General features: G+C 36.1%; 1 protein-coding gene across 1 annotated transcript; it reads left to right on the plus strand.

Annotated features, from left to right (window-relative positions):
• The first annotated feature begins 5,054 nt into the window (after positions 1-5,054).
• On the plus strand, positions 5,055-16,849 carry LOC117331721 (E3 ubiquitin-protein ligase RNF8-like). The gene is made up of 6 exons (XM_033890575.1): positions 5,055-5,318; positions 5,861-6,816; positions 7,128-7,320; positions 13,733-13,905; positions 14,958-15,164; positions 15,414-16,849. Exons 2-6 carry the CDS (start codon positions 6,670-6,672, stop codon positions 15,591-15,593), a joined length of 900 nt encoding a protein of 299 aa, XP_033746466.1. The 5' UTR covers positions 5,055-5,318; positions 5,861-6,669; the 3' UTR covers positions 15,594-16,849.
• The last annotated feature ends 7,774 nt before the right edge of the window (positions 16,850-24,623 follow it).

Consider the following 24,623-nt stretch of genomic DNA (forward strand, 5'->3'; position numbering starts at 1 on the left):
AGCTAAGGTTGAAAAAAAATGCGATCTTAAATTCAATATTGCAAAAAAATCAAGTCGATTCAAACATACTGGATCTAAGCTTAATTTATGTACAGTACTGTACATGGATAGACGGGGAGTACAATCACAGGTACTTGTGGACATGATTGTGATGTTTTTAATTCAAATGTTACATTATAGACGAGTAAAAAATATTGTATTACATTTGCATGCTTAATTTGTAAAAAAAAATCGTACCTCGGCCTTATAAATAAATAGTATCTATAAGGCCGAGGTACGATTTTTCTTTTTTACAAATTAAGCATGCGATTGTAATACAATAATTTACTCGTCTATAATGTAACATTTAAATTAAAAACATCATAATCATGTCCACAAGTACCTGTGAGTAATGCGTGTAAAGTTCTAGACAGGAAGCAGGCGTAGAAGTAGGCGGGGCCGATCACCGCAGTAGGCGTGTTTCCAAACCAGACCTGCTGGTTAACCCGCTGTCAACATAAGTACCTGTAAAATTAATATAATACAGCTTTAATTTACATCCCTGACTGTACCGGTCAACATAAGTACCTGTATTTATGATAAAAGAAAACTTTAATTTACATCCCTGACCGTACCGGTCAGCATTAGTACCTGTATTTATGATATACTACAACTTTAATTTACATCCCTGACCGTACAGGTCAACATAAGAACCTGTATTTATGATATACTACAACTTTAATTTACATCCCTGACTGTACTGGTCAACATAAGTACCTGTAAAATTAATATAATACAGCTTTAATTTACATCCCGGACTGTACCGGTCAACATCAGTACCTGTATTTATGATATACTACAACTTTAATTTACATCCATGACTGTACCGGTCAAAATCAGTACCTGTATTTATGATATACTACAACTTTAATTTACATCCCTGACTGTACCGGTCAACATTAGTACCTGTATTTATGATATACTACAACTTTAATTTACATCCTTGACTGTACCGGTCAACATTAGTACCTGTATTTATGATATACTACAACTTTAATTTACATCCTTGACCGTACCGGTCAACATAAGTACCTGTATTTATGATAAAAGAAAATTTTAATTTACATCCCTGACCGTACCGGTCAGCATTAGTACCTGTATTTATGATATACTACAACTTTAATTTACATCCCTGGCTGTACCGGTCAACATTAGTACCTGTATGTATGATATACTACAACTTTAATTTACATCTCTGACTGTACTGGTCAACATAAGTACCTGTATTTATGATATACTACAACTTTAATTTACATCCATGACTGTACCGGTCAAAATCAGTACCTGTATTTATGATATACTACAACTTTAATTTACATCCCTGACTGTACCGGTCAACATTAGTACCTGTATTAATGATAATATACAACTTTGATTTACATCCCTGGCCGTACTTGTCAACATCAGTACCTGTATTTATGATATACTACAACTTTAATTTACATCCCTGACTGTACTGGTCAACATAAGTACCTGTTAAAATAATATAATACAGCTTTAATTTACATCCCTGAATGTTCCGGTCAACATAAGTACCTGTATTTATGATATAATAAAGCTTTAATTTACATCCCTGACCGTACCGGTCAACATCAGTACCTGTATTAATGATATAATACAGGTTTAATTTACATTCCTGACCGTACTGGTCAACATCAGTACCTGTATTAATGATATAATACAGCTTTAATTTACATCCCTGACTGTACCGGTCACCATTAGTACCTGTATTTATGATATAATACAGCTTTTATTTACATCCCTGACTGTACCGGTCACCATTAGTACCTGTATTTATGATATAATACAGCTTTAATTAACATCCCTGACCGTACCGGTCAACATCAGTACCTGTATTAATGATATAATACAGCTTTTATTTACATCCCTGACTGTATCGGTCAACATAAGTAAATGTATTCATGATATAATACAACTTTAATTTACATCCCTGACCGTACCGGTCAACATCAGTACCTGTATTAATGATATAATACAGCTTTTATTTACATCCCTGACTGTATCGGTCAACATAAGTAAATGTATTCATGATATAATACAACTTTAATTTACATCCCTGACTGTATCGGTCAACATAAGTACCTGTATTTATGATATACTACAACTTTAATTTACATCCCTGACTGTACCGGTCAACATTAGTACCTGTATTTATGATATACTACAACTTTAATTTACATCCCTGACTGTACTGGTCAACATTAGTACCTGTATGTATGATATACTACAACTTTAATTTACATCCCTGACTGTACCGGTCAACATTAGTACCTGTATTAATGATAATATACAACTTAGTGCATATTATCAAATATCGTATATTACCTAATAGACATCTCCAGTTATAGACGTACATGTACGCGGACTACGTGCACGGAGACGGAGACGTACTAGGCAGATTTCGGGGGTCGTATCAAAAGTGAAGAACACTTTCCTCGACGTCCAACTTAATAGGGATTTATTACGATTAAAACGCATTCTGAATTTCAATGTAATATGTGATATTTGTATAGAAAAAAGTTTCACTTCTTCTTATTGCAGCGTAACCAGTAGCAGCTTGTTTGCTTGTGTTTAATATTATATTAGCAGCCTATTGAAAATTCGATGTTCATTATCTACTCCGTATCGGCGTATGGACATCTAAAAACATCCCATACGAGTCATGTCAGGATGACTTCACTAAGAAGACGAAATTATGTTTGACAATGTCACACATATTAATTTGTTTTGTATACACTTGCAGATAACTGCATATGCCACTTGGAATGACTTAACAAACAAATATGATTCATAATGTCTATGCAATTCATTTCGCCAGACCAAATTCACTCTAAGATTCTGGAATTAGCAATTTGATTGGTCAATTCAAAAGTTCATCCTTACGTGACCCTCAATGGGATATAGTTATTTTATTAACATCTCAAATTTTAATTAGATTGGTTAAAAGCAAGAGACGTTTAAGGGCATGTCAGGTTTTTTAGGTGACGGAAAGCCGGAGGACCCCCCGAAAAAAAACCGATCTCCGCAACAGTCCCACGTGGTAAATAGTGGTGTAGCTAAACTATATAGCTAATTTTGAAAAGATCGAACATGATGATTCCAAACAGATTAAGAATAAAATACACATTTTTTTTATAAACTCCCAAGTCCTTATGTGAAATCGTCGGAGACTTGCATATGCGTAGGAGGTCTAGACAAAGACATATTTTGTCTCCGCGAAATAGAATTATACTATTCATGTTGTGGCTTCGGTCTTATCCTAGTTATGCTGTTTTGTCATTATTGTTTGATGTTTCTCCTGCGACAATCGGGTGTGAACTAGATGAACTGTGTCCTATCATGCACAATACATAGGTAAATGCTATCAGGTGGCCATCGGTAGCAGAGTGGAGAGATGCTCGGGGAATCTGGCAGAAAATTCCTGATGCAGTGGCTGCCATCGACGGTACATCACATCATATCTATAGACCCCAAAATGAACCACAACAAGTTTACTATAGTGGCCATAGACATCAACATTGCATGCTCACTATAATCATCATAGACAATACAAATACACTGCGATATGTACATAGTGGCTTTCTTGGACACCAAAATGATGCCCAAATATTTAATTCCTTACCAAACATTGGCCCTAATGAACTGCTTCCGTTTCCTGATGAATGTACTTTACTTTGTGACAAGATTTTCCCGAACCGATACCCTTTGATGACTAGTGTAGGACAAAAAAGTCCCCCCCCCCCCCCCCCCCCCCCCCCCCCCCGGACATTAGGCCCTAGGACAAAAGCCCCTCCGGACGAAAGCCCCCCTGGCCCCTGGACATTAGCTCATTAGCTCCCGCCCCCCCCCCCCCCTTCTTTATAAATTTAGCTGGTATACTTTATATAAAAATCTGTACTTTTGAAAAACAGAAACTGTATACATGTATATATATTGTTATTTTATCTCTGAAATTTGGAGAATAATTGTGTGGAAAATGAAAGTCCTTGGTTCAATGTCAGAGTAGCATTATATGTCTGTGGTTAAACATCATAATTTATTTTTTTCAAACTTTATATTATCAAGTAAGCTGAAAATTTCAGGAAAGTTCTCCAGGATGAACAAATTGTTACTGATTACACATAATTTCTGACCTCCTAATATATTACAAATATTGATAATCAAAGAAATGCCTACAAAAGCAATAAACATTTCATACCTATTTGCAGTGTCTCAAATTATAATATAAGTACCTAACCAAACATGTTGCACTGTGTTGTAATAATTTTAATTTTAGGAATGATGTTTTTTCCGAACCTCTTTGATGACACCAGACCGGAAATAGCCCGGCAACCTGCACATCACCAACAATTATCCCGGAAATTTAATCAAATGTATAGAGCGATAGGGACACTTTGGTGCCATCCACGTTATAAAATTCGACAAACTGTAGACATCTGTGCAGTATGGTGGCATGGATCTGCCATCACATAACGAGATAATTTTGTCAACATAGCGAGATAAATATACCACATAGCGAGATAATAAAACCGACATAGCGAGATAATTTAAAGCGTTTATGAAGTCGCTATCTCGACATCTCGCCGCATTAGATGCTACTACTGACATGGATTTTTTTCTTGTCAACGTCACGTGACCTCCATTCGGAAGTTCAGCGCGCCAGTGCACACGAGCTCGAGGCTTGGACAGGGAACGGCCCAACACCTACAAAAAGCAGGTAAACTATGCTAGATATCTATGGCAAATGTTACGATTATCGATGGTACTTTGTATTCATTTTAATGTGTTAGTTATATACAAACCCCAGCTTGATTCGTTCATCTCATCTCGTATGAATTCTTTATTTTATATTGAGACTCAACACGGATTCCGGTAGACCCTAGTTTACGTTACCCCGTCTCTTGCAGCGCGAGCGTGTCGGAAGGAGCGGGGACACTGTACCTGAATGGCCCTGATGGGAAATCTGTCTATTGGTTTTTTGGATTCAACTTATAAATGTTAACCAACCCCTGTGGTTCATGTGCAAATGCTTCCCCTAATGCAGTTTCCTAATTTGTCATGTTTTTAGTGAAGGGAGGCGCCTGTGTTTGGGGGAGGTACCGTTAACTGTAACTGCAGTACAGGGTGGCATATTTAATTTGGTTGGTTTTGTGAACTTTTTTTTATAGACATGACGTCCTGCTGTAAAGTATGGAATGCAGACAAGAGCAGAGGATGGCTTATAAGTGCATCAAAGGTAGAAGAACTTGTCCTTAAAGGTAATAAAATTTTCATGGAAAGTTGCAAATTCATCATACATAAATTACACTACCACTCATGGCTATATAAATTCAAGTTTTAAAGCCAATCTAGACATTGTGTGTGAAAATTTTGCTGTGTTTTGACTTGAAATTTGTAACTTTGGTGGGTTTTTTTTATCCGACCTCTGTTCAACTGTTGTTTGCAAGTAAATCATGTGACTGATAATTCTGACTCTGATGTAGATATATATCTATGATCTCCTTTCAGAAGAAATTCTATTTGGACTCAACCATACTGATTATTAGTAGTAGTATTATAAATACACAGGGGCAGATCCAAGATTGTTTTCTAGGGGACGTGTAAACATTTAAAATTCCCAGAATATTTAGTGACAAATGCTGTCTAAACCATGCCATGCTGCACAAAATTAAGTTAGATAGTAGATACCGGTCTTGGCCCTTTACTTTTTCAACGGTCATTTTTTTTTATCTTTCTTGATTCTCTCTTCAACTGGATCCACCTCTGCATTACACATATATCATACATTACTGTGTTTCAGTTCAGCAGAAATTTGAGCTGAACTCAACCATACCAATTAGATTTGTGATGAAGGATGGGTGTGAGGTGGACGATGACACATTTGCAAATCTGCCTGCTGCGATTGATTTGTATTACCTGCTTCCTGGGGAACAGCTCATAAACACTTCAAACCAAGGTAGTGTACTATATAAGTATATTACCCAAAACCAATGCAATCATAACTACTACTGTCCATCTCACTAGTGAGAGTATCAACATTACACATAACCTTATATTGGAAAATTAATTTTTTAAACAATGATCACTTTGAAGAAGTTCAAACTTGGTACATGTATATATAGATGTATTACCGGTATATGGGACTCAGAACTCTGGGCGCATCAATTTCCCCTTGATGATTATGGGGGATGATGTGGCCCTTGCTGACTTGACAGTGTTCTTGTAATTGTTAATTTTCATTTAAATATTATACTGTAATTTCCTTTTATATTATCATGATAGATGAAAAATGCAATTATTAAAATTCGATCATTGTATCTTATTCCTATTTAGGAAAAAAACATTTGAATTTTCAACAGGAAGTTTTCACATGCATACTGTATATTTTGTTACTAATCTTCCAAAATATGTTATTAAAAGATAGTAACTTGATTACAAGTTTGTTGTTTAATTGTTATCCTGAAATTAACAGGTATACTATATTGCCTAGTTTCGCAAGCGTATTACGCACCCTGCAGTGTTCTTGTTGAAAATACTTCTTGGTAGACTGTAGTAGTTGTTGATTCTTAATTATATTAACTTAATCATGACTGTGATATATTCTTTTACATGTACTTTTACATGTACTTTTACATAGTCACAACAGGATTTGATACCACTACTAGTACTACTGGTGAAGCCACACAAGCCGGGCCATCTAAATTGGCTGATCTTGTCAAAAAAATAAAAAACCAGACCATGCAGCTACAGAAAAATGTAAGTACATTTTTGTAACATCAAACTCAATCAATGCTAGGTTGGTTCGCATATTAGAATTTAGAATTGCCATTGGACCCCATTTTCATTATAAAACAGTGGTTCTTTCTGGATACTCCTGTTTCCATCACCCTCTTCTGACCATGCTATGTCATATCAGGCAGTGATAGTGGCACAATTGGTAACATGTTGGACTACAGACAGAGAGGTCGGTGGTTCTACTCAAAGTGAACATGATATTGAAGATTGAACTTTGAACTTATGTTTTTAATTTTAGGGATCCAAACTTTGAAAATTATCTTTTATTGTAGAGATCCATCGGCATGAAAAGACTCAGATCTTCCTATACAGTGAACCTTGGGTGGCTTTTGAAGGAATTTGGATCAGAGAAGTATACTCAAATGAAGATTGCATCTGGTGGTGGAACAAGGGTTGTCGAATTTCCAGGAGACGCAGATTATGAGACGGTTGTCAGAAAGGGCAAGGAACTCTTCTTTCCCAATGGTAATGGCATACAATATTGAAGTGAAAATGCAATGGGTTGTTTATCTTAATCTAAAATGATCTTGTATGACGGTCAGATTATGGTATGGTGTTATCAGTCCGTCCGTCCATCCATAAACTTATTTTTTTTGTCTGGAGATCTCCTCCCAAAATTTTCGACTAATCTCCTTGAAACTAAAAAGGCCTTATTGCCAAGACATGTAGTTGTGGATTCAATGATTTTTGAAAGAGTTATTGCTGTTTGTTGTTTTCGGCACTTCAATCTCGTCTGGAGTTCTCTTCCCTGTTTTTGACCGATTTTTTAAAAGCCTACTGAGCTTTATTTACCATAATATGTTATGTTTTCCCGTTTGGCATTTTGATTTAAGAGTTTTTATATGCCCGCCAAAATTTTGTCTGGACATATTTGGTATGGCATTGTCCATCTGTACGTTGTAAATTTTTACTTGTCCGTAGGTCTCTATCAGTTTTTGACCAATCTCTTTAAAACTTAGTAGGATTTATCATTATGACATATAATTGTGACTGCCATTATTTATTGCCCTTTGTTTATTTTAGCATTTAAATCTTGTTCAGATCTATCTCTCAGTTTTCGACCGATCTCTTTAAAACTAGTGTAACGTCCGCTCTCCATGAACACGGGACGTGAAAGTTCGTTTTGGGATGGTTGTGGTGTGATAAACATAATTCAACACTGGATATAAAGTTTACTTATATTTATTAATCCACAGGAAAATCCCGAAGGTACAATACAATCCAATGAAGTTTCATCCATCTTCCACACTATCGCCGGCGCATTCACACTTAACAGTTCACACACATTTAAACAAAACTAAGTCCTCACATCCTAAATATGTACATCCAAACGGCACTAAGTCCGTTTAGACTGAAAGCTGCTGGAGAACTCCTTATGCAAAACGCGCAAGTCTTTTTATATCCCCTAAGGGTTAATTAATATGTATGAATTGACGATGTGGTCAATTGACCAATCGTGACCTTTAACCCGAAATATGGGCGTATCTAAACCCCATAACGTCATTTCTAATTATAGCCCTAGGCACTGACCACTGGTCCCACGGACCGTGTGCTACCTAATAACGACTGCCTTTCAGGTTCTATCGTTTGGTTATATTTTACCTTGATATAGAATGAAGGGTGTAAACCTAAAACGGGTTAATTAACTACTGATCTAGGGGAAGCAACTCGAATAGATTTGGCTGACTATAGCGTACAGCTTTAACTACTCTAGGTAACTTTGAACACATAACATATAAAACTTGTCTATTTCCTAGTTCACTACACAACCCCCTTCTTTCGAAGAGTTTGTGTCCCCACAAACGTCATACATAGTTAATAGTTTTCGTAACAAAAGCAATCTATCTATTCTAACGTGAAAACATAAAACATATTAAAATAAAATACCATTTTGCGTCTGCATTAACAAAACTTTTCTTACGACATGTACGAGTCTAAACTTCAATGTCAAATATTATTTCCTGACATTCTACACTATTTTAAAACGTTTTGGCACTAAAACTTCTTTGCGTAATAAAAATAATGTTTACAAGCCTATAGCTAACATCGATCGCTTACGAGCTCCTGGCGGCTATATATCCGCAAAGTTCAAACAAACATCGTAAAATTAATGTCTACCAAAATATTAACATACATTTTACTAATGTACCTAGTCTACAGAAACATACAACAACTCGTACTCTTCGTATACACCTACATCTTTATCACACGTTATACCCCTGCACACATAAAACGTCATCAGACTGTATATGAATTCTCGGTTTTACATCGATATCCTACCTATTTGGCTACACGGACACAATCGAATAACATTTTTCAAGTATATTTCTGATATGAAATAACAAATATATGTATGGTTTAGTTGTAACGTCCAAACCCCCAAGTATACGTATCCACTAATACGATATACTACAATATTGAGATAAAATCCACCCATAACCCTTAATTTGAGTTACATCTAAGATAGAAATCTAACATTGGAGGCAATACTCACAACTATAATATTAATGAACATGCTATTCGTACATTACCTTTGACACAGTGAAATAGATTCCAAAAAATCACATGTATAAATGTGATCCACGGAAACAATAACTAATAATCACAGTTAGTGTGTTTGTCCTAAATAATATTTCCATCGGAAATTACTTTAAGTCACTTTTTGATATCACAAAGTTCAGTTATATAATGTCACTGTAAAGTATCCACGCACGTAATAATCCTTTGGTAATTCTGCATAATTCAGTCCATTTAAAAGTTACTAATCCAAAAGTAACCAATTTCCGTATTTCACTAAATGTTCTAATCCAAGTCGAAAGTTTGAATTAATATCAGAGTTCAAACACCAGATCAAAGTATCAACGTTTAAATCCCTTGATAATTTTGCACGGTTCCTATTAAAAAGTTAATAATCCATTAAAAGTCCTGAATGTTCGTGATTCACAAAACTTTATTCTTTCTCTGGTAATGATCCAACGAACATCACTTTTTGAATTAGATAAGTTCAGTCAGTGAGTCACTTCACAAAGTTGAAATCTTTACCGATTCAAAACAAAATCCATTCTTCATCCCCCCAGGGGCCTGCGTCCATATAGGGCAATAATTATGTCGATGATAACTACGTAATCCAATCTTCATCCCTATTTGGCATGCGTCCATAAAGGGCAATAGTCGATGATTTTCGTATATACGTACGTCCTTTGAAGTTTAAAACTGAGGTCTCTAAGTTTCGATGGCTCGCCCAGTTCGCGTTGTCCTGACAACGAGGGGTGTCCACTTCTGGTCAGTCGTTGGACCTGGCGAGTCCAAACGCTTAGGTAAATTATTGGTAGGGGTGGAAGCTCCCGCTGTGCTGGGGTCGGTCGCGCTGTCCCCAGTACGTGTACCTCCGTAAGGCTTCAAATTGCCACTGTGTATTACAACTGGCTCTGATCTTCCGGAGTAACGAATTCTAAATAACACATCACTAAGCCGTGCGACTACTGTCCACGGTCCGGTCCAATGACGGGCTAACTTAGCCTTAGTTCCCACTATTATTTAATGTTGGAATCTGCGTATTTTATCTCCAATATCATAACACATTTTGGTCATGAATATAGCTACCGTTTTCCGTGCCGTACTGAATGATTCGTATACTTTGTGAACACGTTTACCGAGTTAATTCGAATTATTACTGAGTTCGAATTGAATATTGTTTCCAGTATATGTCCTTTGAAAAACATTAATTTTCACTTATCTTAATGTAAATCCAGAGTTTACCATTAAATGTGACAAAGTTACTAGCTTCCGTGTAAAGAATATAAATTCCACTTTCCAAGCTTGGATATCCGAGAATCGGAGCAGATATGTCGTTATTCCAGTTCGTTGAATGCGAACATACACTGAGCATTCCTTAGTCCATGATTTGACCACTTAAACACCTTTTCCTGGCGAGGTCACGCAGAAATTTCGCTATTAGTGCGAAACCGAACATGAATTTCCGATAATTTGACGCAATTCCGAGATCTAACGCTCTATAGCTGTAACTCGGTAATATACAAAACTACCAAACAGCGATCAGACTATACCAAAACTGTTTAAAATCCTTCGCGTACACAATTATTGTCCAGATGAAGCACCATATATATATAGTATTATATGCACTAGCGTTCCACTTAGCGCCTACTCCATCCTGGAACACATGATTGGCACTATTCAAAGTCCAAAATCATCTACATGTACAAATACCATCCTCACTAGCTGAGACGTAACGAACGCGGACTTGGCTCAATCTGACATCGATGAAAAGAGTCAAATTAACAAATACAAGCGAATTAAACCACAGCTCCACTGAATGCGACCAAATATCATCTATACGACCAAATACGTGTAGGATACACATCATCTGCTATGTTAACACATATTCTCCAGGAATTCTTCATTTTCTATACCAAAACCACGAGCTAAAACTTGTCTCTTCAATTCCACATTTTCACAATTTCTGAATAATGCACAATTCTCCATGACATAAGTAGTTTCAAATCGCGTGCGAAACGGTACTAACACAGGGCGTTCTTCTGGTGTTACATTGTATTCGACGATACGCCAAAAGATGTTTCCATCATGGAATTACTCCTGGCCCCAGAGTCTAATTTCCAATTAAGTTATCGGCTATTTTGCTATCAACTTCCTATCCGCGTTGCTTCGAACATCACGAATTTAGCTTTTACATCTTCCTGTCTGCGACTTTGCGCGGAAGATTTTAAACTTTTCCACTTTCTCCCAATGTCTGTTTTAGCACCACCGTTTGCTTTCCCCGTATGGTCGACCCCATCAACCTTACTGTTTTAGGTCCAGAAATTGGCGATACTTGACTTTGGTTATTCCCTGATTTGAGCCTTCCCGAATCTAGGACTGACACACGATACACTGATCAAGTTCCTGCTCATTTTACTACTTAGTCCGAGAGTTGTCACAATCTATGAACGATCATAGTTTCCTAAAAGGTCAAAACATGTGTCTAAAATGCTTAATCATTTTATTTAGCAATTCAAAAGTTCTTTGACACCGTCACCGCTTTTATAACCGTTATTCGACAATATTTCGATGACTTTTAAATGTACTCACGGTTCATTGGATACAATTTCCTATACATGTCCTGTATATATCCTGTATATAATCCCGGAAAATTGTCGGATTTTAACTTCCAAGTAGCGAAAATATTCACTTTTAATTTCCTAAATACTTCTCCGTTAGGCACTATTAACGCGAGAAAACACAATGAGTTAACTTCCATAGTAACTCGGAAACCACTAGAAAAATCCTCAGCTTCCCGATGGTAAATATCCTCCGAAACTCCTTGACCTATGTCCTGCATCATATCCCGAGTAAATAGATTTCTCAATATAACTTCAATATAATAGAGAACACAACTGCTAAACACACAGTCAAAACGTTCCATTACTCAACATTTCTTTGTGAAACACACAACTATATGATGTGGGTAGCGGAGATAAATCCACAAGCTCGAGGCAAGCACTTCTAGGGTTAAAATCCATTTCCGAACAAAGTTTCCGAATATATGCCGTTCCTTTGTAAATTAAGAGTAACGGACTTAAAACACACAGTTTTCGTGCTCTCGATAGCACTACAGGATTTGACGAGTTGTATGAATCCAATCGTACCAAACTTCGTCGAACGAAAGACATCACAGTTTTTCGTAGAATTCAAACATCCACAGTGTTAGTTACAGTTTATCACAACCACATTTTAAAACCATCCCACCGCTGCCACCAATTGTAACGTCCGCTCTCCATGAACACGGGACGTGAAAGTTCGTTTTGGGATGGTTGTGGTGTGATAAACATAATTCAACACTGGATATAAAGTTTACTTATATTTATTAATCCACAGGAAAATCCCGAAGGTACAATACAATCCAATGAAGTTTCATCCATCTTCCACACTATCGCCGGCGCATTCACACTTAACAGTTCACACACATTTAAACAAAACTAAGTCCTCACATCCTAAATATGTACATCCAAACGGCACTAAGTCCGTTTAGACTGAAAGCTGCTGGAGAACTCCTTATGCAAAACGCGCAAGTCTTTTTATATCCCCTAAGGGTTAATTAATATGTATGAATTGACGATGTGGTCAATTGACCAATCGTGACCTTTAACCCGAAATATGGGCGTATCTAAACCCCATAACGTCATTTCTAATTATAGCCCTAGGCACTGACCACTGGTCCCACGGACCGTGTGCTACCTAATAACGACTGCCTTTCAGGTTCTATCGTTTGGTTATATTTTACCTTGATATAGAATGAAGGGTGTAAACCTAAAACGGGTCAATTAACTACTGATCTAGGGGAAGCAACTCTAATAGATTTGGCTGACTATAGCGTACAGCTTTAACTACTCTAGGTAACTTTGAACACATAACATATAAAACTTGTCTATTTCCTAGTTCACTACACTAGTATTAAATCTTCATCATCAGAACATGTAGTTGTGTTTGCACAAGCAGCATTTTGATTCATCAATAGAAACTTGTAAGTTGTACTAGTACTCTTTAGTAACCCTACTTTAAATTGATAATCAATTGATTGCACTCAATTTATTATAGCTGATATTTGATATTGAATTAATAAAAAAATCATTTGTGTATATACCAAGAGAGAAATTCTTCACAATGGGTAGATCTTAGGGGAAGAAATTCTTCAAGAAGGGAAGACAGAAGGAGAAAATCATCAAAAGGGGGAGATTATTTCTTTTGGGACGGGGATTGGGAGAAATGATCAAAAAGGGGAAGTCTCCTGAATAAAGAGGGAGACCTGACACCTATGGTCACGGCCACCTCTAGAAATGTCAGGACAATTCTCATGTTTCAGGATTATCCCTAAAGGGAAGACTGGAAGAATTTGATGTGGCACTGGGAGATTTTCGACAGACACTTGTAATTGAAGCAGAATTCTCAGTTTTGGACTACGTGAAGAAGAACTGCCTATCTACCAAACCAAGGATATACCTTATGACAAAGAGGAAGGTGTCCGCTGATGATGATGTAAGGAGCGATGTATCTACCGAACCGACCCTATTGTTTTGCCTGGCCCTTGAACCTTTTCTTGGCAATCCAGTTAAAAAATAAATAAACGGGGTTCGGACTATATTCTTTTTTCCTTCCCTAAAACATTACAATGGTAATTTCCGTTTCATGTACAAAATAGCCGATATTCGGTAGTTTGAGGCTATAAAACAGACAGCCACCCAAGTACAAAGGACCTGTTAGACTTAGCTTGACATGCTTAAATAAAATACTAAGGTCAGCTATCAACGTTTTGATGGGTTTTGTTTTGGCATATCTGAAAACCAACATTTTAGCGAGTGATAGCTCCAGTCGGCTGTAACTATTTTAAATTTTAGAAACATTTTCACTAGGTTCCACTACATACAGTACCCTAACAAAATGTTCCCATTATTGTTCTCAAGAATTAGTAACAGAATTTGACTAAACTTGGTACAGTATTACAAATATGCCTGTCAGTGTTGTTTTTCTTTTTAGCTTGATTCAAAATCCAAGATGGCCACCCTTGATTGGCCGAGACATGTTCGACTTCTCACGTTAATTCCACCAGCCAAAATTAACAATACTAGGCAAAATGTTTGTGTCATGGCTTTGACACGTTGAAACCAGATGATTACTGTAATATTCCAACTTGACACTTAAAATCTTTATATTGCTATCAGGATTTTACATGGTAAAATAGTATTTAATTATTTTCCTTTCAAATAAAAGACTACCCCAAGGAAGGGCGAAAAAGTAGTATCTTAACAGAGCTGGTCTCTTAATAGATTATGATTTAATAATATAGTAAACATGTTCCTGGGGATGAGAAAAAAAGTGATCTCTTGAGAGAGAATTGCTTAATCCTTCCTCTTGATCAGATTTGACTGTACTTTATATGAAATAACTATACCCAACAATATGTACAATACTAGATCTTTTATTTTTTGTCATTTTCAATAAATCTGTGTCATTTTCCCATTGCAGATGCTTCCTATGACAGGAATCTGGATGTTGTTCATATTATTAATGTTCTTTTTGTGATTGTGCAGGACTGGGATCTCCCAGACATCCTGGGATTGGATTCAGGGATAGACAATGAGTCTCATATGGTTAACCAGCCAAATCATACCCAAGCTCAGTCCGCAGATCTTGACCAGGCAGTAAACCAGTCCAGTGCCCAGCTAGTTGAGCAGGTTCAGCATGTTGCCCAAGACCAACCAATAGAACTTCTGGAACAGGACCACAGTTCCTTACAGGTACATGTTCCCTGCCCCACAATTCACACAAAGGGTCACGTCAATACATGCAGTACCTTATTTTTTTTGCTCTTTGGATTTAATTATTCTGACCAATAGTTATAGGAATTCTGGATCTGAAAAGCCATGCAATTGTAACCAAATTCAATTGTGTTTTTTTCATGGGTTTTCAATACATGTGAATTAGATTCTAATTATTATATTCTACAGTTACTGAAATTTAATTCCAAGAAGTCTTTTTTATTTCAGGGTACACAAGCTAACGGTTCCCCATTGCTGTGTCCTGTATGCACCATCCATGCCATTGATTCCTTTTTTGGATGTGGCCATACTCTTTGTTTAATATGCGCAACAGAACTTAAGGAAAGGGGGGCGCACTGCCATATTTGCCGCAGGGATATTATCACCATCAACAGACTCTACATATAGAAACTGAAATTACGGAAATGAAGAAAAATGCATAAATCTGTTGTACTCTTAATTAGTTACATGTGCACAATAATAACGTTAAACTGAGGTGTGTGATTTCAAAATTAATTAGTGTAATTTACAAAATTTATTTTGTCTTGAACCACAAGGTATTTTTTTCAAACCATTTCATAGATTTACAATGATTGTTTTTTAAAACCATTGGCCTTTTATACCCCCGTCCTTTGAAGGGACATATTATGGTATGATGCTGTCTCTCCGTCCATAAACATTTATTTGTATTTCAACCGTGTACGAAAATCTTGGTATTTAGTTTCTCTTGAAATATTGTAGACTTAATTATCGGTTTAATTCAGAATTTTGATTTTGACATTTGTTGACAAGAGTTTTTGTCTTTTGCGTATTGACAGGCATGTGATGTATCCGTGTGGTGCTCTGTTTTATATATCGAGCAGCGTATTATGCATCTGTATGCAGTGCTCATTTTTGATTTATATATGATTTATATAAAAGTATGCGGTGCATACAGTAATGATACTAACATTGATAACTTTAGTTTTATATCGAACAATTTTGAACCCATAAAGGTTTTAAATATATATTAAAATTAGTGATATATATTAAGTTATACCAATTAAGTCTATTTTCTTGTGCCTTTAATTAATAATATTATTTCTCATTTCAAACTTCTTCTCAAATTCCAACATTTAGACTTAGCTGAAACTCGCCTGAAAAGATCTTGAGATAATCCTGAGCTAGTTTTGTTATTTTTGGGTCCGTCCGAAATCGAAGATGGCCTTCATGGCAGCCAACTTGAAAAACACATTTTAAACTTCTTCTCCAGTTCCACGGGTGCCATTGAGCTGGATATTGGTGAGAGTGTTAAAGAACGAGAGCAAACAAAGTGTTGTTTTTTTCAGCCTCATAAAAACTTTGACATGGCAGTCACGACGGCCATTTTGTAACATGATTACGCAATCATGGTTTTCCTGAACAACACCCATTTCAAACTTCTTCTCAAGTTCCACTTGTTGGAGTCAGCTCTAACTTAACTGAAATGATCCTGAGATGATTCTGGTCAAGTGTTGCTATTTTTTGGGTCAATCCAAAATCCAGGATGTCCGCCATGGTCAACAGTGCCACTATACTTGCTATAGAGTATGTGTACTAAAATTGTATAAGGGTCTTAAGAGTCAGATGACCGTTAAGGCCCATGGCCCCTTGTTGATGAAAAATAAAGGATCACTGCTCTTTTACTGATGTTGTTCATTTTGCAAAAGCCGATTGTCTTGTTTACTTTATAGTACTACATTGTCAATATAAACTTACCAAATGACACCCAGTCCTTTGGTACATGGCCCTATATAGCCAGAGAAGAGTAGGACTTAAAAAGACCATCCTTGAGAACCTCCTTCAATACGAGGCTCACAACATATCAATCATCCCTCGTATGCACCCAATCTAACGGTATCGAGAAAATTATTTCCGAAATCCTGGAAAAAGGAGAAGCCTCATTCAAATATTCCGGTAGAGCTTCAGCTTGGATATTCATTGTATCTATTCCAACCGAATATGTATGATTTGCGAGATGGATTTTCATGCAATGAACAAACTCACAAATGAAACAGTGCATTCCTTTTTACTCTTTATATCATGTTGCAATTGTTAGACAGAAACATGATATTAACAGGTATGTGACATAAAGAGAAACATATTTTCCCACTAAATCTAGTGCATTCCAATCTCCATAACCAAATGAAAGCTATTCAATAGTAATAGTGACCTTGCGTTTGCTTGGCCCAAGGGATCTCAAATTATCTTAAGCAAACATATCATCTATTTATAGTAACAGTGACCTTGGATCTTTGAACCTGAAAAGCAAGCTAAGCAAGCACTTTTGGTAAGGAAGCACTGTATGAAGTTTGAGCCTAATTGGCTAAGGAAAACTTTAAAAAGTTTGAGTTTGATTGGCCAAAGGAAACTTGAGTTATTGCATAGAAACCAACTTTCTATTAATAGTAACAGTGACCTTGACCTTTGACCTTTGAACATGAAAAGCATCCCAAGCAAGCACTGTTTGAAGTTTGAGGTTGATTGGCCAAAGGGAACTCAAGTTATTGCACAGAAACCATTGTAACGACGACCCCGCCGACACCGCCGACGCCGACATAGTAATACCTATATGCCAAAACACTCTCTAATGAAGATGACCTTTATGTTTATTTTGATGCCAAGGGGTCATTAAACGTTGCAGGTAAAGTCTTAAAGCTTACAAAACAAAAAACAAAAAACAAAAAAAACAAAAACAAAATAAACTCAGTTTAGCCTTCATGTAAGCATGCCTCTTCACTTTCAACCGTTTGAATATCAAAACCTATCTTCAAAAGTGCATGGGAATTCTAAAAACATGGATTAATTGAATAGCTTTAACCTCTTCCACGAGATGTGGACACTTGGTTTCCGACGCATGTCTTCCTTGTGAAGCAATATTAAGAACCATTCTTTTCATTTTCATGAATCGGGGGTGATGATGCGGATGTATGTCATTAACTAAAGTGATTTGTTTAAGCTACTCTCTATGCCTGGGTATCCATGTTTTTGCTCTTTTGAAATGACTTTGGATTTATTTCATACTTGTATTAATCGGCAAATACAAGAATACAAGAGCATGTTGTTTCCATTTGGTGAAGTTTATATAATTACCGTTACCGTTCAACTGAGCATTTAAGTCATACTATCAATGCCAAAAGTTTATTATTAGGACCATGTGTAAGATATTTTCATTTTAAAATAAACTGAGACAGTCAAAATAGCTTCACGTCTGACTGTACTGTCATTGGAATGTGGAAGTGGTCAATTTGTTTTAAGCAATGGCAACAACAGTTAACAAGAGGCCCAGAGGACCTGTATCGCTCACCTGGATTTCACGAGATATGAAACAAGAATGATGATTAAGTATACATGTATTTGTCACTGGTATTGCTATGTCAATATATCATAGGCATTTTATATGGGTACGTGAGGTTTTTATGCCAAAAAATGCATTAATCAATGAAATGAAATTGACTTTTGGCGCAACCCCATAGGGATGCTACAACACAAATGTGAGTGATATCCATTGCTTAGGTGCAGAAAAGAAGTTGCTTAAACCAATTGATCCCTTTTGACCCCGCCCTCTACACCCCGGGGGTTAGTTCCTTCCTTTATAAAATTTTGAATCCTTACCTAAAAGGATGCTACCAGTCAAATATGAGCTGTTTCAGAGAAGAAGTTGTTCATATCAATTTAGCCAAATTGACACCTTTTGGCCCCACCCCTCAGCTCCCTGGTGGGGTCAACTCTAAAATGTGTACACTTTTGAATCCCCACCCCATGACCATGCTACCATACAAATGTGAGTGATATCCATTGCTTAGTTTCATATAAGAAGTTGTTTATATCAATTTAACCAAATTGACCTCTTTTGGCCCCGCCCCTCAGGCCCCAGGGGGTTGGGTCCCATCATTTGTTCAATTTTGAATCCTCAACCCAAGGGAATGCTACCAGTCAAATATTAGAGATATACCTTGCTTAGTCTCAAAAGGTTGTTTACATCAATTCTGCCAAAATGACCCCTTTTGGCCCAAACTCTCAGCCCCAAGGGAGGTCGGCCCCACTATTTGTTCAATTTTGAATCCCGACCCAAAAGGGAAGCTTACAGTCAAATATGAGCAATATCTATTGCTTGGTTTCAGAGGAGAAGTTGTTCATATCAATTTAGCCAAATATACCCTTCTTGGCCCCGCCCCTCAGGCCCCTGGCGGTCAGCGTCTTTATTTGTACAATTTTGAATCCCCACCTAATAGGGATGCTACCAGGCAAATATGAGCGATACTCATTGCTCGGTTTCAGAGAAGAAGTCGTTAATATTAATAGAGCCAAATTGACCCCTTTTGGCCCCGCCTCTCAGACCCCTGGGGGGTCAGCCCCACCATTTGTACAATTTTGAGTCACCACCCCATAGGGATGCTTCTGACCGAATTTGGTTAAATTCTGATCATTGGTTATGAAGAAGAAATCAATTATTGACTCTTTTGGGTTTATTTTGTGAATTCCTTTCTTGATTTTCCACGGTATATACAATGTATATATATTTGTTGACATGATTTAAACGTATGTAAAATAGTCTGAGCAATGCATATCTAAATCAAACATTTATCACATTTCCTAAAGGCCCACGGAAATAATAATAAATGTTAAAGCTGCACGGTTCGTAAACGTTAAACTTTAACAAGAGGCCCAGGAGCCTTAACGGTCATCTGACTCTAAATTAAAACCCTTATATTATTGTAGTATGCATTCTCTGTAGCAAGTATATAGTGGCACTGTTGGCCATGGTGGCCATCTTGGATTTCTGACAGACCCAATAAATAACTAGAAATTGTTGGTTAACAATTTGACGGGCTTTTCACCTTCTTAGCATAAATGACCTAAAGGCTTGGTATTTCAAAAGGTAAGAAAAAACTATTTAAAAACACTTGATAGGTCATCCGCATTCTAGTTTTTGAATTAATCTGGCATCTGAAATAAAACGTTTCAACAAATGTTGGACGAGGGGAGGTAACTCGTACAGCCTTGTACGAGTTATCTCCCCTCGTCCAACTAACGTTATATCTCAGATGCCGTTATATATCTGATGCCAAATTAATTCAAAATGGCGTTCCGCGTTAATGGTAAACATTACCGAAACACCAAAAAACATGAAAATCATCAGAATAACATTTTGAATCATACTTAAATTTCTTTTTTTGGAAAAAGATTAAAAAATGAAGATTTTCTAAAAATAGACTTATTTGACCCCATAGCGAACGCTTTTATTTGACCTCTGACCCTAAAACTTTTAGTGAGTAAAAGCTAGAGCCAGCCTTTAACTACAAATACTATAATTACCTGACCCCTGTAAAATGAATACTTTTTTAATTATGGGCATTTTAAGCTTTTTAATCTATGACGTCATGGCGGCCATCTTGGATTTCAAATCAACTTAAAAAATAACATAACTTGGCCAGGACAATCCAAGGATTATTTCAGCTAAGATTGAGCTGAATACCACAGGTGGAACTTGAGAAGAAGTTTAAAATGTAAAACTATTTTTAATATAGACTATATAGTGGAAATTCAAAATGGCGTATACCGGAAACCGTATGTGTCACAGAAAAACTGAAAACGTCAAATTCATCAGAATGCCATTCTACATCATACTAGGAACTTTTTTTGGAAAAAAGATTGAAAAATGAAGATTTTCTAAAAATAGACAAACTTGACCCCCAGGCGAGCTTTTTTATTTGACCTCTGACCTTTAACTTGTAGTTTATAAAAGTTAGCCCCAAAGGTACTGTAACATAATATCATAACATGACTCTTGTTTCTTGAACACTTTTCGAGTTATGGCCATTTTAAACTTTTGAGGTATGACGTCATGGCGGCCATCTTGGTTTCTTGACCTACTTGAAGATGTTGCTGTCACCCCTTCAACTCATGCCATATACAATAGGCATAACTGACTTGGCATACCTTTTACCATTTTCACACAACTTGTGTGACAAAATAAAATGCAGAATAATAATAATAATAATAATAACTAGAAATTGTTTCGGAACAATTTGACGGGCTTTTCACTATTTAGCATAAATGACCTAAAGGCTTGGTATTTCCAGACATAAAAAACTATTTTAGAACACTTGATAGGTCATTCACATTCTAGTTTTGATTAATCTGGCATCTGAGATATTACATTTCAACAAAGGAGTGGACGAAGGGAAATAACTCGTACAGCCTTGTACGAGTTATCTCCCCTCGTCCAACTAACGTTATATCTCAGATGCCGTTATATATCTGATGACAAATTAATTCAAAATGGCGTTCCGCGTTAATGGTAAACGTTACCGAAACACCAAAAAACATGAAAATCATCAGAATAACATTTTGAATCATACTTAAATTTCTTTTTTTGGAAAAAGATTAAAAAAGGAAGATTTTCTAAAAATAGACTTATTTGACCCCATAGCGAACGCTTTTATTTGACCTCTGACCCTAAAACTTTTAGTGAGTAAAAGCTAGAGCCAGCCTTTAACTACAAATAACATAATTACATGACCCCTGTAAAATGAATACTTTTTTAATTATGGGCATTTTAAGCTTTTTAATAGATGACGTCATGGCGGCCATCTTGGATTTCAAATCAACTTAAAAAATAACATAACTTGGCCAGGACAGTCCAAGGATTATTTCAGCTAAGATTGAGCTGAATACCACAGGTGGAACTTGAGAAGAAGTTTAAAATGTAAAACTATTTTTAATATAGAATATATAGTGGAAATTCAAAATGGCGTATACCGGAAACCGTATGTGTCACAGAAAAACTGAAAAAGTCAAATTTATCAGAATGACATTCTACATCATACTAAGAACTTTTTTTGGAAAAAGATTGAAAAATGAAGATTTTCTAAAAATGGACTAATTTAACTCCATAGCGAACTCTTTTATTTGACCTCTGACCTTAAAACTTTTGGTCAGTAAAAGTTAGCGCTAGTCATTATCTACAAATAACGTTATTACATGACCTTTGTAAAATGAATACTTTTAGAGTTATGACCATTTTAAACTTTTCAATACATGACGTCATGGCGGCCATCTTGAATTTCAAATCAAATTAAAAAATAACATAACTTGGCCAGGACATTCCAAGGATTATTTCAGCTAAGATTGAGCTGAATGCCACAGGTGGAACTTGAGAAGAAGTTTGAAATGTACACACTTTTCTATTGAAATATATAGGGGGAAATTCAAAATGGCGTACAACAGAAACCGTATGTGTCACAGAAAAACTGAAAACGTCAAATTCATTAGAATGACATTCTGCATCATATTTTGAAAGAATTTTTGAAAAAGAAGGAAAAATGAAGATTTTCTAAAAATAGACTAACTTGACCCTCAGGCGAGCTTTTTCATTTGACCTCTGACCTCAAAACAATGCATTATTAAAAGTTGGCCCCTGATTAGTCCTACAATAATATATCTTTGAAATTATTTTAACTGTTACCGTTTTGGAGCTATGGCCACTTAAGCAAAATGAGATATGACGTCATGGCGGCCATCTTGGTTTCTTGACCTACTTGAAGATGTTGCTGTCACCCCTTCAACTCATGCCATATACAATAGGCATAACTGACTTGGCATACCTTTTACCATTTTCCCACAATTTGTGTGACAAAATAAAATGCAGAAGAAGAATAATAATAATAATAATAATAATAATAATAACTAGAAATTGTTTCGGAACAATTTGACGGGCTTTTCACTATTTAGCATAAATGACCTAAAGGCTTGGTATTTCCAAACATAAAAAACTATTTTAGAACACTTGATAGGTCATTCACATTCTAGTTTTGATTAATCTGGCATCTGAGATATTACATTTCAACAAAGGAGTGGACGAAGGGAAATAACTCGTACAGCCTTGTACGAGTTATCTCCCCTCGTCCAACTAACGTTATATCTCAGATGCCGTTATATATCTGATGACAAATTAATTCAAAATGGCGTTCCGCGTTAATGGTAAACGTTACCGAAACACCAAAAAACATGAAAATCATCAGAATAACATTTTGAATCATACTTAAATTTCTTTTTTTGGAAAAAGATTAAAAAAGGAAGATTTTCTAAAAATAGACTTATTTGACCCCATAGCGAACGCTTTTATTTGACCTCTGACCCTAAAACTTTTAGTGAGTAAAAGCTAGAGCCAGCCTTTAACTACAAATAACATAATTACATGACCCCTGTAAAATGAATACTTTTTTAATTATGGGCATTTTAAGCTTTTTAATAGATGACGTCATGGCGGCCATCTTGGATTTCAAATCAACTTAAAAAATAACATAACTTGGCCAGGACAGTCCAAGGATTATTTCAGCTAAGATTGAGCTGAATACCACAGGTGGAACTTGAGAAGAAGTTTAAAATGTAAAACTATTTTTAATATAGAATATATAGTGGAAATTCAAAATGGCGTATACCGGAAACCGTATGTGTCACAGAAAAACTGAAAAAGTCAAATTTATCAGAATGACATTCTACATCATACTAAGAACTTTTTTTGGAAAAAGATTGAAAAATGAAGATTTTCTAAAAATGGACTAATTTAACTCCATAGCGAACTCTTTTATTTGACCTCTGACCTTAAAACTTTTGGTCAGTAAAAGTTAGCGCTAGTCATTATCTACAAATAACGTTATTACATGACCTTTGTAAAATGAATACTTTTAGAGTTATGACCATTTTAAACTTTTCAATACATGACGTCATGGCGGCCATCTTGAATTTCAAATCAACTTAAAAAATAACATAACTTGGCCAGGACATTCCAAGGATTATTTCAGCTAAGATTGAGCTGAATGCCACAGGTGGAACTTGAGAAGAAGTTTGAAATGTACACACTTTTCTATTGAAATATATAGGGGGAAATTCAAAATGGCGTACAACAGAAACCGTATGTGTCACAGAAAAACTGAAAACGTCAAATTCATTAGAATGACATTCTGCATCATATTTTGAAAGAATTTTTGAAAAAGAAGGAAAAATGAAGATTTTCTAAAAATAGACTAACTTGACCCTCAGGCGAGCTTTTTCATTTGACCTCTGACCTCAAAACAATGCATTATTAAAAGTTGGCCCCTGATTAGTCCTACAATAATATATCTTTGAAATTATTTTAACTGTTACCGTTTTGGAGCTATGGCCACTTAAGCAAAATGAGATATGACGTCATGGCGGCCATCTTGGTTTCTTGACCTACTTGAAGATGTTGCTGTCACCCCTTCAACTCATGCCATATACAATAGGCATAACTGACTTGGCATACCTTTTACCATTTTCCCACAATTTGTGTGACAAAATAAAATGCAGAAGAAGAATAATAATAATAATAATAATAATAATAATAATAATAATAATAAACAGAACAGAAACAATAGGTCTTTTCACCACTTT

Source organism: Pecten maximus, chromosome 7 (assembly GCF_902652985.1).
Source record: "Pecten maximus chromosome 7, xPecMax1.1, whole genome shotgun sequence".
In the NCBI taxonomy this organism is placed as follows: Eukaryota; Metazoa; Mollusca; class Bivalvia; order Pectinida; family Pectinidae; genus Pecten; species Pecten maximus.

Excerpts from the sequence above, each read along its gene's own strand:
- LOC117331721 (XM_033890575.1), top strand. The coding sequence starts at position 6,670 with ATGTACTTTTACATGTACTTTTACATAGTCACAACAGGATTTGATACC. Across the intron at positions 13,906-14,957 it reads AGGTGTCCGCTGATGATGAT|GACTGGGATCTCCCAGACAT; the intron begins GTAAGGAGCGAT and ends GTGATTGTGCAG. Across the intron at positions 15,165-15,413 it reads AGGACCACAGTTCCTTACAG|GGTACACAAGCTAACGGTTC; the intron begins GTACATGTTCCC and ends TTTTTATTTCAG.